We start from the raw sequence: 12949 nt of genomic DNA, 5'->3' as shown, positions 1-12949 counted from the left end.
CTCACCTCCTTCTCCCCAGGTGTCTGTGTGCGGCCACTTCCCTCTGCCGCCACCTCGCCGCACCTCACCCAGGCGCTGGGACCTTGGAGGACACCCTCCCCTTCTGCGCCACAGGCAGGATGGGGGACGTGGCCAACAGTTCCATCGAGTTCCACCCCAAACCCCAGCAGCAGCGGGAGGCCCCCCACGCAGGGGGCTTTGGGTGCACACTGGCTGAGCTGCGCTCCCTCATGGAGCTCCGAGGGGCCGAGGCGCTGCAGAAAGTCCAGGAAACCTACGGGGATGTGGGCGGGCTCTGCAGGAGGCTGAAGACCTCACCCACGGAGGGTAAGTCTGCCAGCAGAGCCCTGGCACGGGCGGCGTGTGCGCCGGGGGTGCACGGCCCTGCGCCGCCCCTCACTCCTCCCTGCAGACGTTCTCTGGCCCCGGGGGCAGGCCCCGTCAAGGGCTGGGCGGGCTTGCAGCAGCTTCCCAGAGGCACTCCTGACCACGACCATGACCATGATCGGGCCTGTGCGCTCCCATTTCCCCCTGAGTGGGACATGCTCTGTGTGGGGCAACCCAACCCCCTACACCTGTGCATCCGTAATCAGCAGTTCCCGCTTGCATCTCTTCTTTGGATTAACTAGAAATGGAACGACAGAGAAGAGGAAGGGAGAAGCCGGCACCGAATCGCACATGCTGGCGGGATGGGCCCCAAACTGAAACCCCAGCAGCTCTTCCAAGAGACGAGCAGGGCAGCCCCTGACCGAGTGCCCCCGGTTCCCCATATGCTCGGCCCTCTGTGCAGTTGAGGGGGGCAGGAGGAAAGGCGTAGGGTTCGGTCCTCTAGGGAGGGGCTTGGGGTGGGGGCCCGGTATAGTGCTGAGTGGAGGTGGCATCAGCGCAGGCCATCCTGAAGAGGTCCAAATCTGAGATCTGCTGCAGGGAGCCTCTAGGGAGCCTGGGGTGTGTCCTCTAGAAGGTTCTAGGGGTGGAGGCCTGATTGCCACCTTGGTCCCCCCCTCTGCCCTCTGGCCCTTTTCCCCTGCTCCAGAGCAGACGTCTGCCCTGCCCTGCACCAGCCTTCCCCAGTCCTGCCCGCTGGGTCTGCTGGGAGGCCGGGACCCCGGGAGCCAGGCTTGGCCCCAGTTTCCAGAGGCCGGAGCATTTCTGGCCCAGCTGCCGCTTCCCCGGCAGGGCTGCTGGTGCCAGGGCTGCTGCCGGCCAGTGCCGGCTGATGGCATCAGCTCCTGTCTTGGCTATCACACCTCTGTCCACCCAGGGCCCTGGCCGCCACCCTTGTCTCCTGCTCTCTGGCTCCGTCTGTGTGCAGGTGACACCTGGGCTGGAACGGGCAGTGGAGATTCCTCCTGCCCCCGCCCCCCCTGCAGAGGAGGTGGGCCTGAGGCTGGGTGAGGGGGCGCCCCGCACGGCCAGCTCAGGAGCTCTGAGGGGCCGCCTGGGTCTCTCCTGCTTTGTGCTCTAAAGGGACCCGGCCTGGTGTGGGTGTGTGATCGGGGCAGATGGCTTGGTTCAGGGCCGGAGGAGCTCTCTCCTGCTCTCCTCCTCACCCATCCCCTCCCCCCAGCCCCCGGACTTGGGGCCGGGGTTGGGGGGAGGCCGGGGTGGAGGGCCATTTAGCCACAAGGGCTCTGGCCTCTCCCAGATAAAAGGAAGCAGATGGGCTTCAGCTGGTAGCTCTTTCCTCTGCCTGTCAGGCCTTGTTAAATATTTAAAATGTCAAGGCCCCTGGGAACGTGCCCGATTCTGCCACAGAGGCTCTGGCGCTCGCCCGGTGCCTGCGGAGGGGCAGGCGTAAAGAAGGGCGGGTGCCCAGGTGGGTGACCCCAACAGAGGGACCCCAGCCTGGCTTGGTCTGCATCCCGAAGAACGAGCGGTTCGAGGACCACCCTCCCATCTCCGACCCTGGGAGCCCTCAAGGCCCCAGAGTTCTCACCTGGACGTTCCCGCTCCTGCTTCAGACACAGTGACCTGAGCTGGGGGAGGGGCGACTTAGCTGAGCCCAGGCCCCCCGCACACCCCCTGGTGCTTTGGGGAGGGTGAGGAGACCAGGGCATTTTCAGCTATCCAGGAGGATTCCAGAAGCCAGGGAGCCTGGGTCTTAGGCCGAGCTGCGGTGACCTGGGCCCCGGCCCTTCCCCCGCTTGGCCTCCACTGGCACTCGTGGAAAGGAGAGGGCAGATTAGCCGAGAACTGCCCCATGTGGTCCTAATCCAATTCTGATGGCATCTGGCCTCTGCTCTGGGCAGGGTGCCCACCTGAGTCCATGCCAACTGCCGGCCACTGCCCCTGCACCCAGGACCTGGGCCACCTCAGGGGCCCTGCTGGACCAGTGTGTGCTCAGAGCCAGAGGGGCTGCAGCTGCCTTCGGTCACCCCAGCAAGCACTTCGGCAACAGCAGCTCTCCGGACCCCTGAACCCACAGGAAGGCCAGGGCCTCTGGCTGGTCTAGAGCAAGGCATAGAGAAGCACTGCCGCCGCACCAAGGGCAAACCAAGGCCAAGGGACGGGCTGAGGGAAGGAGGGAGGGAGGGAGCTCCTGGGGAAGGGGCCCTGGGGGCCTAGCTTCCTGCGGGGACCAGCCGGGCATAGGGGGCAGGGCAGGCAAGATGCAGGTTCCTGAGGCGTGACGAGGACCCATGGGCTCTCCTCTATCATTCTCGGGGCCTCCAGATCAGTGCCCTTTCCCAGGGCGGGGGTAGTGGAGACCCTGAGTGTCTGGGAGATTCAGGGTTCGAGGACCTTCCTAGTAACAACCCCACTTTTCACATCTCCTGTAGGTGAAGGGAGTGGGACATGGGCCCTGAGCTGGGTCCCCAGCCCTTAGGAGCTGAGGTCCTGAGCTTCTCCCAGACCCCCAACTCCACAGCCTCCAGAAACTTGAGCCGTGGCCGGGCCCAGGCACAGTGAGGCAGGGGAAGGGCAAAGACAGCTGTGGCTCCTGCTGGGGGGAGCGGACAGTGTGCGGTCATGGCCTAGCTCAGGGGACGTGCCAAGGCAGTGTGTCTGGGGGCTTTTGCTCTTGTCAGTCCTTCCACCCCGAGGGGCCCCCTCCCCTCCCCTCCCCTCCCCCTCCCCTCCCCCTCCCCTCCCCCTCCCCCTCCCCAGAAGCCACCTTTCCCCGTCCAGCACACACCCACCCTCCTTCCTTCCAACCCCTTTGCACCACACTCAGCACTTTCTTGTTCTCAACTCATCTGGGACCCGGTCTTGTGTGGCTTTCCAAGCCAGCAGGGGGCACCCCAAGGGCTGGCACCCGGGTCCTTCTGGTTGCCCACCCCCTGCCCCTCCCCTCCCCGCTGGAGGCCTGGGGAGTGGCAGCTACTCAGGTCTGGGAACTGCAAGCCACTGTCTGTCCACGAGGTGTCAGTGTGGGACCAGGCACTTGGGGGCAGAGAAGCCAGAAAGGCTTGGGGGGAGTGGGGGGTGGGGGGCCCGTGGATGGGCCTGGAAGGAAGCAGAGTCCCAAGCGCTGAGGTCGGGGCCAGGGGACTGTGTCATCCCATCTGCCTGCCTCTGGGGAAGATGGCCAAGTGGATGCCTGGCCTTCGGAGGCAATGGCCTGGACACCAGTCCCACATGGAAGCTTTCGGTACCTTCAGGAATGGGCCTGAGGAGACTCATGCTCTAGAAGGAGAGACCCAGCGGCCTTGGTGCAGGCCTGGGTGGGAAGTGGGTCGTCCCAAGACTGAGAAGTCAGGGCCCAGCTTCCAAAAGCTGGGGCGGGCCCCTTTGTGGGTGTTGATTCTGAGCCGCTGCGCAAACCGCCCCCCTCCCTCCCTCCCTCCCGGCTCACACAGCTTGTTGGGGCTGCGGAGGGGACTGTAGTTCCTGGAGCTCCGCAGGCGCACCAGGAGGATGGTCCCCCGTTCCTTGCGCTCGGGCTCCGAGTTACCGCGTGGTCGCGGTCGCGCACCGGTGCCCTCCAGGCAGCTGGAGAGGCTGCCAGCGCTCCCGCCTACATGCCCCCAGGGTTTGCAGAAGGGCTCCAGGTGCCAGGCCAGTGCAGTGCCCGCTTTCTGGGAGCTATCGGTGTAGAGGGAAAGACAGGCACGGAGAAAGGGGCAGGGGGATGCGGGGCTGGCCTTTCCCATCCTCTCCTTCTGTGCCTCTGCTCCACGTGCCCACGCTGCGCAGGCCTGGCCGACAACACCAATGACTTGGAGAAGCGCAGGCAGATCTACGGGCAGAACTTCATCCCTCCCAAGCAGCCCAAGACCTTCCTGCAGCTGGTATGGGAGGCCCTGCAGGATGTGACCCTCATCATCCTGGAGGTGGCCGCCATCGTATCCCTGGGCCTCTCATTCTATGCGCCACCTGGAGAGGAGAGCGAAGGTGAGGGGCAGGTCTGGGAAGGGCGGTGAAGGAGGACCTGGTGGACGGGGGCGGGACGCGGGTGGCAGCGCAGAGGTGCTGGCAGGAGGAGGGGAGGGATAGAGCCTGAGATGACGGAGGGAAGAAGGGTGGCCGAGGGACTTCTCTGCCACCTCTGCCCTTCCCTCCTGTCCTCGGGCACAGCGTGCGGGAATGTGTCGGCTGGGGCAGAAGACGAAGGGGAGGCCGAGGCGGGCTGGATTGAGGGGGCCGCCATCCTGCTGTCTGTCATCTGCGTGGTCTTGGTCACGGCCTTCAACGACTGGAGCAAGGAGAAGCAGTTCCGGGGCCTGCAGAGCCGCATCGAACAGGAGCAGAAGTTCACCGTCATCCGGAACGGGCAGCTCCTGCAGGTCCCGGTGGCTGCGCTGGTGGTAGGGGACATCGCCCAGGTCAAGTATGGTGAGCGCGCCCATCGCCACCCACGCTGCGGAGGGGCTCAGCTCCCACGTCAGGGGCAGGCCTTCTCCGGGGAGCACGTGGGGCGGGAGGCTGCAGGCGGGCAGCTCGGGCAGCAGGCCCGGCAAAGACGGGGCGTGTCAGCGGCCTCAGCGCCCCAGGAGCAGGCTGTCCCCACAGCCTGTCGAGGGCCTCCCCAGCACGGCAGGGCGCTCCTGTGGGCCCCATTCCCTGGAAGACGGATGACAGGGCTAGGAGTGGGTGGGTACCCCCAGAAAGCAGAGCAAAGGAAGAGGGCCGCACACCCGACAGGACCTCCTCTGGGGGAGATGGGAGGCGGCATGGAGGAAGGCCTCCTGGACGCATGGTCTGTGGTTCTGGCCACCTGGCCGGCCTTAGGAGACCTGCTGCCCGCCGATGGCGTGCTCATCCAGGGCAATGACCTCAAGATTGACGAGAGCTCCCTGACGGGCGAGTCGGACCACGTGCGCAAGTCGGCAGACAAAGACCCCATGCTGCTGTCAGGTGAGCCCAGCGGGACCAGAGTCCCTGCTCCTGGAATGCCCGGGACAAAACCTGTAGGTGCTGAGCAAGCCTCCCATCCAGCGGTGCAGATCTCTGTCTCAGCCTCTGTGTGTTGCTGTGCCAGGCACTCACGTCATGGAAGGTTCTGGAAGAATGGTGGTGACAGCCGTTGGTGTGAACTCTCAGACAGGCATCATCTTTACCTTGCTTGGGGCTGGTGGAGAGGAGGAGAAGAAGGATAAGAAAGGTAAAAGGCAGCAGTGCCCTGCAGTTCCAGTGCCACCAGGCCGCTGGCCCTCGTACGTAGCCGTGCTCTCTTCCGCGCCCGCCTGGTGACGGCCCCTTGCTGGCCCAGGCCCTGGCTCTGGCACTGGGGAGAACCAGCCCTCAGGGGCTGGGAGGCCATACCGTCTCCTGGTTCCTTTTGGAGACCCCTCTTCTGGGGTCTTTGCCCCAGAGCCAGCAGGTTGGGGCCCCCCGTTTTGTGTGAGGCAGTTTCCCTCGGATGGCTCTTCCCCTAAGGCTTTGGGGGCGTGGGTGCCAGGGTCGGGGGAGTGCCCTGCCTGGGTAGGAATGGGGTTGGAGGGACAGGGACCAGGCACCCGACTTGGGGGTGTTCAGCCCACATGGTGAGGCACTGAGGGCCCCAGGCCAACGTGGCAGCTAGGGAGACAGGCCATGCAGCCAAAGGTGGAGGGCTCCCAAGCAGAAAGGACTAGACACCCCAAAGGACAGCCAGGGCCAGAGGAAGCTGAGATGGGGCCAGGGCCCTCACCCTGAGGGAGAGCAGTGTCGAGGGACAGATGTCTTCTGACGGCCCAGCTCTGTATTCACCCTGGCCTACCTGGCACACGGCTACCCAGCCGCCTCCTCTTGCCAGCGTCCCGAGCCCCAGGCGTGGCTGGTGCCCCCTCCACTCCTCAGATCAGGGTTTACAAAGCTCTGGAGCTCGGCCAGCATCCTCCCCCGCCCCCATCCCAGTCAGGACCCCGCTCCCTCCCACGACTCAGGCCTGCGTCTGCGCGCCTTGCTCTGGCCTGGGTCTCCCCTCAGGCCACTCCTGCCATCAAACCAGGTAAGGAATGCCGTTCTCTAGACGTGCACCCCACCCCTGAGGGAAGCCGCCTGGGCCCACTAGAAGTACAAAGACACGCACGAGTGCGGGGAGACCATGTGCCAGAGCGCGCAGCCAGGGCCCTGGGGACAGGGCGTGCGGGTCGCCAGGCGGGATCGGTCCGCCCAGCCCAGTAACGTGGGGACAGGTCAGCGTAAGGAAAGGCGCACTCGTGTTCCCGGACCTGGGCACGTGAGGGAGGAAAAACGGATGAGCTGCTGTTGCCTAAAAGCCTCCGTGGGCCCCGCCTCCTGGCAGCCTGGGCCTGGCTTCCCTTCCTGGACTCCTCCCTGCTCCTGGCCCACCCGGCCCACCCCTCACAGCCAGTGGGCACCAGCGGACCTTCGGCCACCTTGGCCACACCAGGCCCCCCTCCCCGCGGGGCTCAGCCCGGTGTCTCGCCACAGCCAGCACCCTGGGGCCCACAGGAGGGCAAGTGGGTGGGTAGGCAGGCCCTGGGCCTCCTCTGGGCTGGACTGGAGTCCTTGACGGCTGCTCGGCAGGACGCCTCTTCCACATTCCTTCCCAGGCTCTTCCCCTCCCGCTAGGTTCCCTTAAATGTCACCATCCTTCAGGACTCGGTCCTAGGCCCCTTCTCTTCGACCTTGACAAGACCCCTCCAGGCCCCCCCGCCGCCGGCTCTCCCCCAGCCCCGGTTCCTCTCCCTGGCTTGCTGTGCCACTTGAGAGTCAGAGGGGACACCAGCAGCAGCTGGCTCCCTGGAGGAGGGGAACGTGGTGGGGGGGGGGCCTGCAGGGGAGGCAGAGATGGCCAGGCTCCGGGGAGGGGGCAGTGGCACCCACGACCCCTCGCCTCCCCCACGTCTCCGCCAAGGCCCTGGCCGCTGCAGAGACCAGAAGGTGGCACCTCGCCCTCAGCATCCCCCCTCAACGCCCCCCGCCACCTCTCGATCTGTCCATCAAGGGCGCTGCTCGCCCGCCTGTCTCCTGCCTTCTGGCCCTGACCTCTTTCCCCACTCCTTCCCCTGCCTCAGCTATGCCCCTTCTCAGGCCAGGCCCAGCCCTCGTCTTCCCATTCCCACCGTGCTCATCTCAAACCTCCCTCCCTCCTCCAGAAGTTGCCACGGCCCCAGGGCAACACGCCCGCACTGTGCTGCACTGTCACCCACCGTGTGTCTACAGGTGTCTCCCCTGCCCCGCCCCAGAAATCTCCTTCACCTATGAATGCCCCACAGGGCCCAACTGACACCCCACTGGGGCTGCGAGGGGACCTCTCCCTCCTCCCTGGGACCCCCAGACCAGACCCCACTGCCTGGGAGCCACCTGGCCTCCGGTCTGTGTCCCTGGGTCCCCAGTGACATGAGCTGTTGGGTCGTGGCTGACAGGCCGGCCCACTAGCCCTTCCTGTCCCAGGCTGGTCGTCTCTGGATCCAGGGCAGTGTGTGTGTGGCCTGCAGAGAGCTCTCCCGGCTGCTGCCCTGGGGCAGGTGAGGCAGGTGGAGCTGGGGGGCGGAGCCTGACCCCCAGCTCAGAGCCCGTCACCTGCCGGCTCTCCTGGGCCCTCCCAGAGTTGCAGTCCTTTCCGGCCTCAGAAACCAGAGGCACAGCCCGCACCGTTGACCTTGGCCTGGGGAAGCTGGTCACTGCCCCAGTCCCTAGCACCCAGCTGTGGGCTTCATGGTGGCAGAGCACGTCTGTGAAGGCGCGCCCGCACAGCTCCAAGTGGGGCCCAGCCCGGCCGGTGCCCCTGCCGCCCCCTCCAGCGCTGTGGGTGCCCCAAGGCTAGCCGTCTCGCTCCTTTATCCTCTAAAGCGCCCACAGACTTGACTGCTGGCCACGCTGCACAGAAAGCTGATCTCTAGGCCACCAGGACTTAGGAACCATCTAGGTCAACCCCCTCGCACTGGTTCTGGGGGGAGCACCCATCCCGACTGGGGGGCCCTGTTTGAGGCAGCAGAGCTGGGACCTGACACCTGGCAGCTCTCATTACCCGTGGTGCCGGCCCTTCCAGAAACCTCCCACTGCCGACCATGCGTGAGCCAGGGTCTGTCCAGGGCTGGCCCGCGGCTTCTCTGGAGGGCTGGAGAGCAGGCCCTCTTCCCCCGCCCACCGCCCTCACCACACTCACTGGCTGCACTGTCTGTGCCCCGCTGTCCTGTGTGCGCGTGTGTGCCAAGGCCACATGGGTGTTCTCAAGTCTCCGTGTCTGTCGTTCCTCTCCCGTTGTAGGCAAGCAGCAGGATGGGGCGATGGAGAGTAGCCAGACCAAAGGTAACGCGCGCCCTGCGCTCAGGATGGGTGGCAGAGGGTGCGGCGCAGGGTGGGGGGCCGCCCGCCTCGGTTGCAGACCCCGCCGGAAGTGCGCAAATATGGCCCGTGAGCCAGCATCCTGCTGAGGAAACTGAGACTTAATCGGGCCTGCGGGTTTCCTGGTTCGGCTGCCTGTCTGCTGAGCCTTCGAGGCCTGCGCCCCTTTCAGCCGGAATGCCTGGTGGGTGCCGATACCCTGTAGCCAGGGTGAAGGGTTGAAGGTGCTGGCAATCCAGAGATGGATAAAGTACGGTCCTGGCCCTCAGGAAGGTCACGATCCACAGACGTGAACCCGGGGCAACACTCAAGTGCAGTGTGGGACCCAGGAACGCAGACAGACGACTGGAGTTCAGAGGCCGGCTGGGGTTGGGATGGCACTTGGGACAGGACAGTCCAATGGCCAGGGCCCCGGGCAGGGGCAGGGAGTGGCAGTCAGTGGGGTAGAGGCTAGAGTGGCCCAGTGGGGTGGGACCTTGAGTGTCGCTGAGGCTGTGGCCCGAGGCCATGGAAAGAAGGGGCCACCGGTGAGCGGTCTCAGGGAGCCAAGGGGAGAAGGGATGGGCGGGGAGACAGAGAAAGAGGGAGCGGCTGACACTGCATGGTGGCAGGAGGCATGCAGAGGCACTGAGAGCCCCACTGGGTGGGGGGACAAGGACGAGTGGCAGGGTTGGGTGCCCCCTGCGGGTGGGGGGCGGATGAGATGACACGGGGCGGCGTGTGAGGCGGTGGACGGGCCAGAGGCGGGTGTGGGGCAGGGGACACAGCACCACCACGTTAGGGTCCACCAAGGGGGCTGTGAGAGGGCTGCCGGTTCCGGAGAGGAGGTGGAGAGGCACCTAGGGGAGAGGAGGGAAGGCCCCATGGCGAGAGAAAGGTGCAAGGCTTGCCCGCCAGCAGCCGGGGCATGGGCTGAGGACTGCGCGCGTGCCGAGCTGGGGCCCCGATGGAAGTCCAGGCATCCGCCCGAGGGGTGTCCACCTGAGGGCTGGCAGGAGAGACGGCCTGAGCGGGGAGCGGGGGAGGAGAGCGCGGGGATTCCTGGGCCTCCCTGAGAGGAGTGGGAACATGGCTAAGACAGCAGTGGGCAAGAGTCAGCTCTGGGTTCTGGAACATTCCATGGGCCCCAGGCCTCTGCTTTCAGGTATTGAGATTTGGGGCGTTACAGGACTGGCCACGCTGTCTGTGTGCCCAAGTGCTTGTGTCTGTCCTCCCTTCCCCTGCGAGGCCCCACGAGAAGCATCTCTGTCCTGCCCAGGACAGCGCTGGAGCCGCTGCCCACCTCAGGAGGGCCTGGGCTGATGAGAGAGGAGGGAGAGGGCAGAGCCCCCTGTTTCCTCTCGGATGGTGTGGCATATCTTTCTCCGTGAAAGCCCCTTGCAGCCGTCACCCCAGCGGCCAGGCCCTAACCTGGGCTGCGGGTTTCTTCTGTGTGCAGCTAAGAAGCAGGATGGGGCCGTTGCCATGGAGATGCAGCCCCTGAAGAGTGCAGAAGGTGGGGAGACGGAGGAGCGGGAAAAGAAGAAAGCCAACGTGCCCAAGAAGGAGAAGTCGGTCCTTCAGGGAAAGCTCACCAAACTGGCTGTGCAGATCGGGAAAGCAGGTGGGGGCAGCCGAGGGGGCGGCCCAGGGGCCACCGACGGGCAGGGGCGGACACTGGGCTCCCGGACTTGAGGCCGGACCAAGGAGAACAAGTGGGAAAGGGATGTGACGTGGGGTGTGGGCCAGGCAGCAAGGGCACGGGCTAGGAGCAGGTGATGGCCTTCAGGGCCTGGTTCTGCCCCCTCTGGTGAGCGTGGACTGCGAAGCTCCGTAAGGCCAGAGACCAGGAGCGCCTCCCCCGACTCGGGGCCACGGGAATGTGGCTGCAGCGCCCCTCAGCTCTTCCCTCTTGCTGTCTCCCCTCCCTCACCCCTGCCGGCCACCCTTCCCGCCTCCGTGCTCCGTGGCCTCTGATGTGGCTGGGCAGGGCTGGTGATGTCTGCCGTCACCGTCATCATCCTGGCCCTCTACTTTGTGATCGAGACCTTCGTGGTGGATGGCCGGGCGTGGCTGGCAGAGTGCACACCTGTCTACGTGCAGTACTTCGTCAAGTTCTTCATTATCGGTGTCACCGTGCTGGTTGTGGCTGTCCCAGAGGGCCTGCCTCTTGCTGTCACCATCTCCTTGGCTTACTCTGTCAAGGTAATAAAATAAACATGACACGAATAAGAATTCCGCGATCCCAGGGTACAGACCCAGAACTTGTGGTGCAAAGCCGTTAAGCAACTTGGACGAAGCAAGGACTGGATAAAGTTTGGGATTGCTCAGGGGAAGAATGGTAGGCCAAGCAGGGATGTGGAGCTGGACTTGCACATCCTTGCCCACCTGGCTCCCTGGGCAGCGGCGGGTGACGAGCTAGCATCTGCAGGATGTGGGCAGGGTCGCCGAGGGGCCGGGGAGTTGAGGTGGGGGCAGGGGGAAAGGGGGCCCCTGGGAGACGGTGGGCAGGGCAGAGATCGGGGTGGGCAGGGGAGCCACAGGGCCTGCAGGTGACCCGAGAGGGGGCTCTGGGCAGCAGGGAGGCTCCAGCTGCGCTCCAGGGAGAGTGGCCACCCAGAGTCGACCGTTCGGCCTGTCTGACGAGAGTCCTTACGTCTCACAGGCCCGCTGCCTCGGCTTGACCCCCACCCCACTGCCATCTGAGCTGTGCACCTGCTGCCCGAGGTCCCGGGCCGTTAGTGCCGCGAGGGAAGCTGGTGGGCGGAGCAGAATCCTACAGGCCGCTGTGCTCCCCCACCCCGCGAGGACAGCTGGCTACCCAAGCCTCCATCTGTGCCCTTTACAGAAAATGATGAGGGACAACAACCTGGTCCGCCACCTGGACGCCTGTGAGACCATGGGCAATGCCACGGCCATCTGCTCAGACAAGACAGGCACGCTCACCACCAACCGCATGACCGTGGTGCAGTCCTACCTCGGGGACACCCACTATAAAGAGGTTCCGGCCCCCAGCGCCCTGACCCCCAAGATCCTCGACCTCCTGGTCCACGCCATCTCCATCAACAGTGCCTACACCACCAAAATACTAGTGAGCCGGGAGCCAGGGCGGGCGGAGGCGGGGGTAGGATGAGGGGAGGGAACCTGGCCCGGCTACGGCGTGGGCGTCACCAGGGGCTTGCTAGGCTCTCTTAAGGACTTTTGAGCCGAGAGCCACAATCGTTTCTGGGGTGCTGGTCTCCCTCCTCGTCCCCGGACACTGGGCGGGGCCTGCAGGTTCTGGAAGCCCTTCCCAGCCCAGTGAGTCGTGGAAAACCTGCCCATCTAGTCCGTACTGGAGGCCCTCCTTAGCTCCCTGCCACCACACCTCGGGCGGCCGAGGCTGGGCTGGGCCCGGGGACAGTAAGGAGGGTGGCCTTGGGCCTCCAGGGCCATGCTGGTTCTCCTCACCTCGCAGCCTCCAGAGAAGGAAGGCGCCCTCCCACGCCAAGTGGGCAACAAGACGGAGTGCGCTCTGTTGGGCTTCGTCCTGGACCTGAAGCAGGACTTCCAGCCCGTGCGGGAGCAGATTCCTGAAGATAAGCTTTACAAAGTGTACACCTTCAACTCGGTCCGCAAGTCCATGAGCACAGTCATACGCATGCCCGACAGCGGCTTCCGCCTCTTCAGCAAGGGCGCCTCGGAGATCCTGCTGAAAAAGTGAGTGGGCAGCAGGACCCAGCCCGGGGCTGGGGCTAGCTAAAGCGTGTGGCATTTCTGGTTGTATTATTGCGGTAAAGTAGACATAGCATAAAATTGGCCCTTTTCATCACTTTAAAGTGGACAGTGGAGTGGCATTAGGTGCATTCGCACGGCTGTGCGCCATCACCACCACCCAGTCCCAGAGCAAGTTCATCGCCCCGAAGGAAACCCTGTGCCCGTTACACTAGCACCCCTCCCCCTCCCCCAGCCCCTGGCAGCCACTCATCAGCTTTCTGTCTCTGTGGATTTCCTATTCTGGATGTTTCCTAGAAATGGAATCATACGGCACACGTGGCCTTTTGCGCCCGGCTTCTTTCACTCAACATAGTGTTCGGAAGTTTCATCCAAGTTGTAGCCCATATCAGTGCTCCATTCCTTGTTATGGCTCAGGTAGACCACATTCTGCCTACCCAGTCATCCAGCGACAGACACTTGGGTTGTTTCCACCTTCGGCGACTGTGAATCACGCTGCCTTGAGTGGTCATGTGTGAGTTTCTGCTTGAACGCGTGTTTTCAGTCCTCCTGGGTATATTCCTGGGAGTGAAAT

General features: G+C 64.6%; 1 protein-coding gene across 9 annotated transcripts in view; it reads left to right on the top strand.

Annotated features, from left to right (window-relative positions):
• The window catches only part of ATP2B3 (ATPase plasma membrane Ca2+ transporting 3), a 61582-nt gene that overhangs the window by 18554 nt on the left and 30079 nt on the right, over positions 1–12949 (top strand). For 6 of the 9 annotated variants that reach the window (XM_030850383.2, XM_060293031.1, XM_060293032.1 and 3 more), the window contains 10 exons: positions 20–327; positions 4141–4338; positions 4522–4779; positions 5176–5301; positions 5426–5548; positions 8605–8646; positions 10121–10285; positions 10652–10866; positions 11510–11752; positions 12119–12360. In XM_030850383.2, coding sequence (XP_030706243.1) covers positions 120–327; positions 4141–4338; positions 4522–4779; positions 5176–5301; positions 5426–5548; positions 8605–8646; positions 10121–10285; positions 10652–10866; positions 11510–11752; positions 12119–12360 — 1820 coding nt within the window. In that variant the 5' untranslated portion in view covers positions 20–119. The remainder of the gene's footprint in view (positions 1–19; positions 328–4140; positions 4339–4521; positions 4780–5175; positions 5302–5425; positions 5549–8604; positions 8647–10120; positions 10286–10651; positions 10867–11509; positions 11753–12118; positions 12361–12949) is intronic. The other 3 variants (XM_030850384.2, XM_060293035.1, XM_030850386.2) reach the window with 1 other exon arrangement.

This window comes from Globicephala melas, chromosome X (assembly GCF_963455315.2).
Source record: "Globicephala melas chromosome X, mGloMel1.2, whole genome shotgun sequence".
Taxonomy (NCBI): Eukaryota; Metazoa; Chordata; class Mammalia; order Artiodactyla; family Delphinidae; genus Globicephala; species Globicephala melas.
Note: the sequence above shows the minus strand (reverse complement) of the source record. Positions and strands in the feature narration are given on the sequence as shown.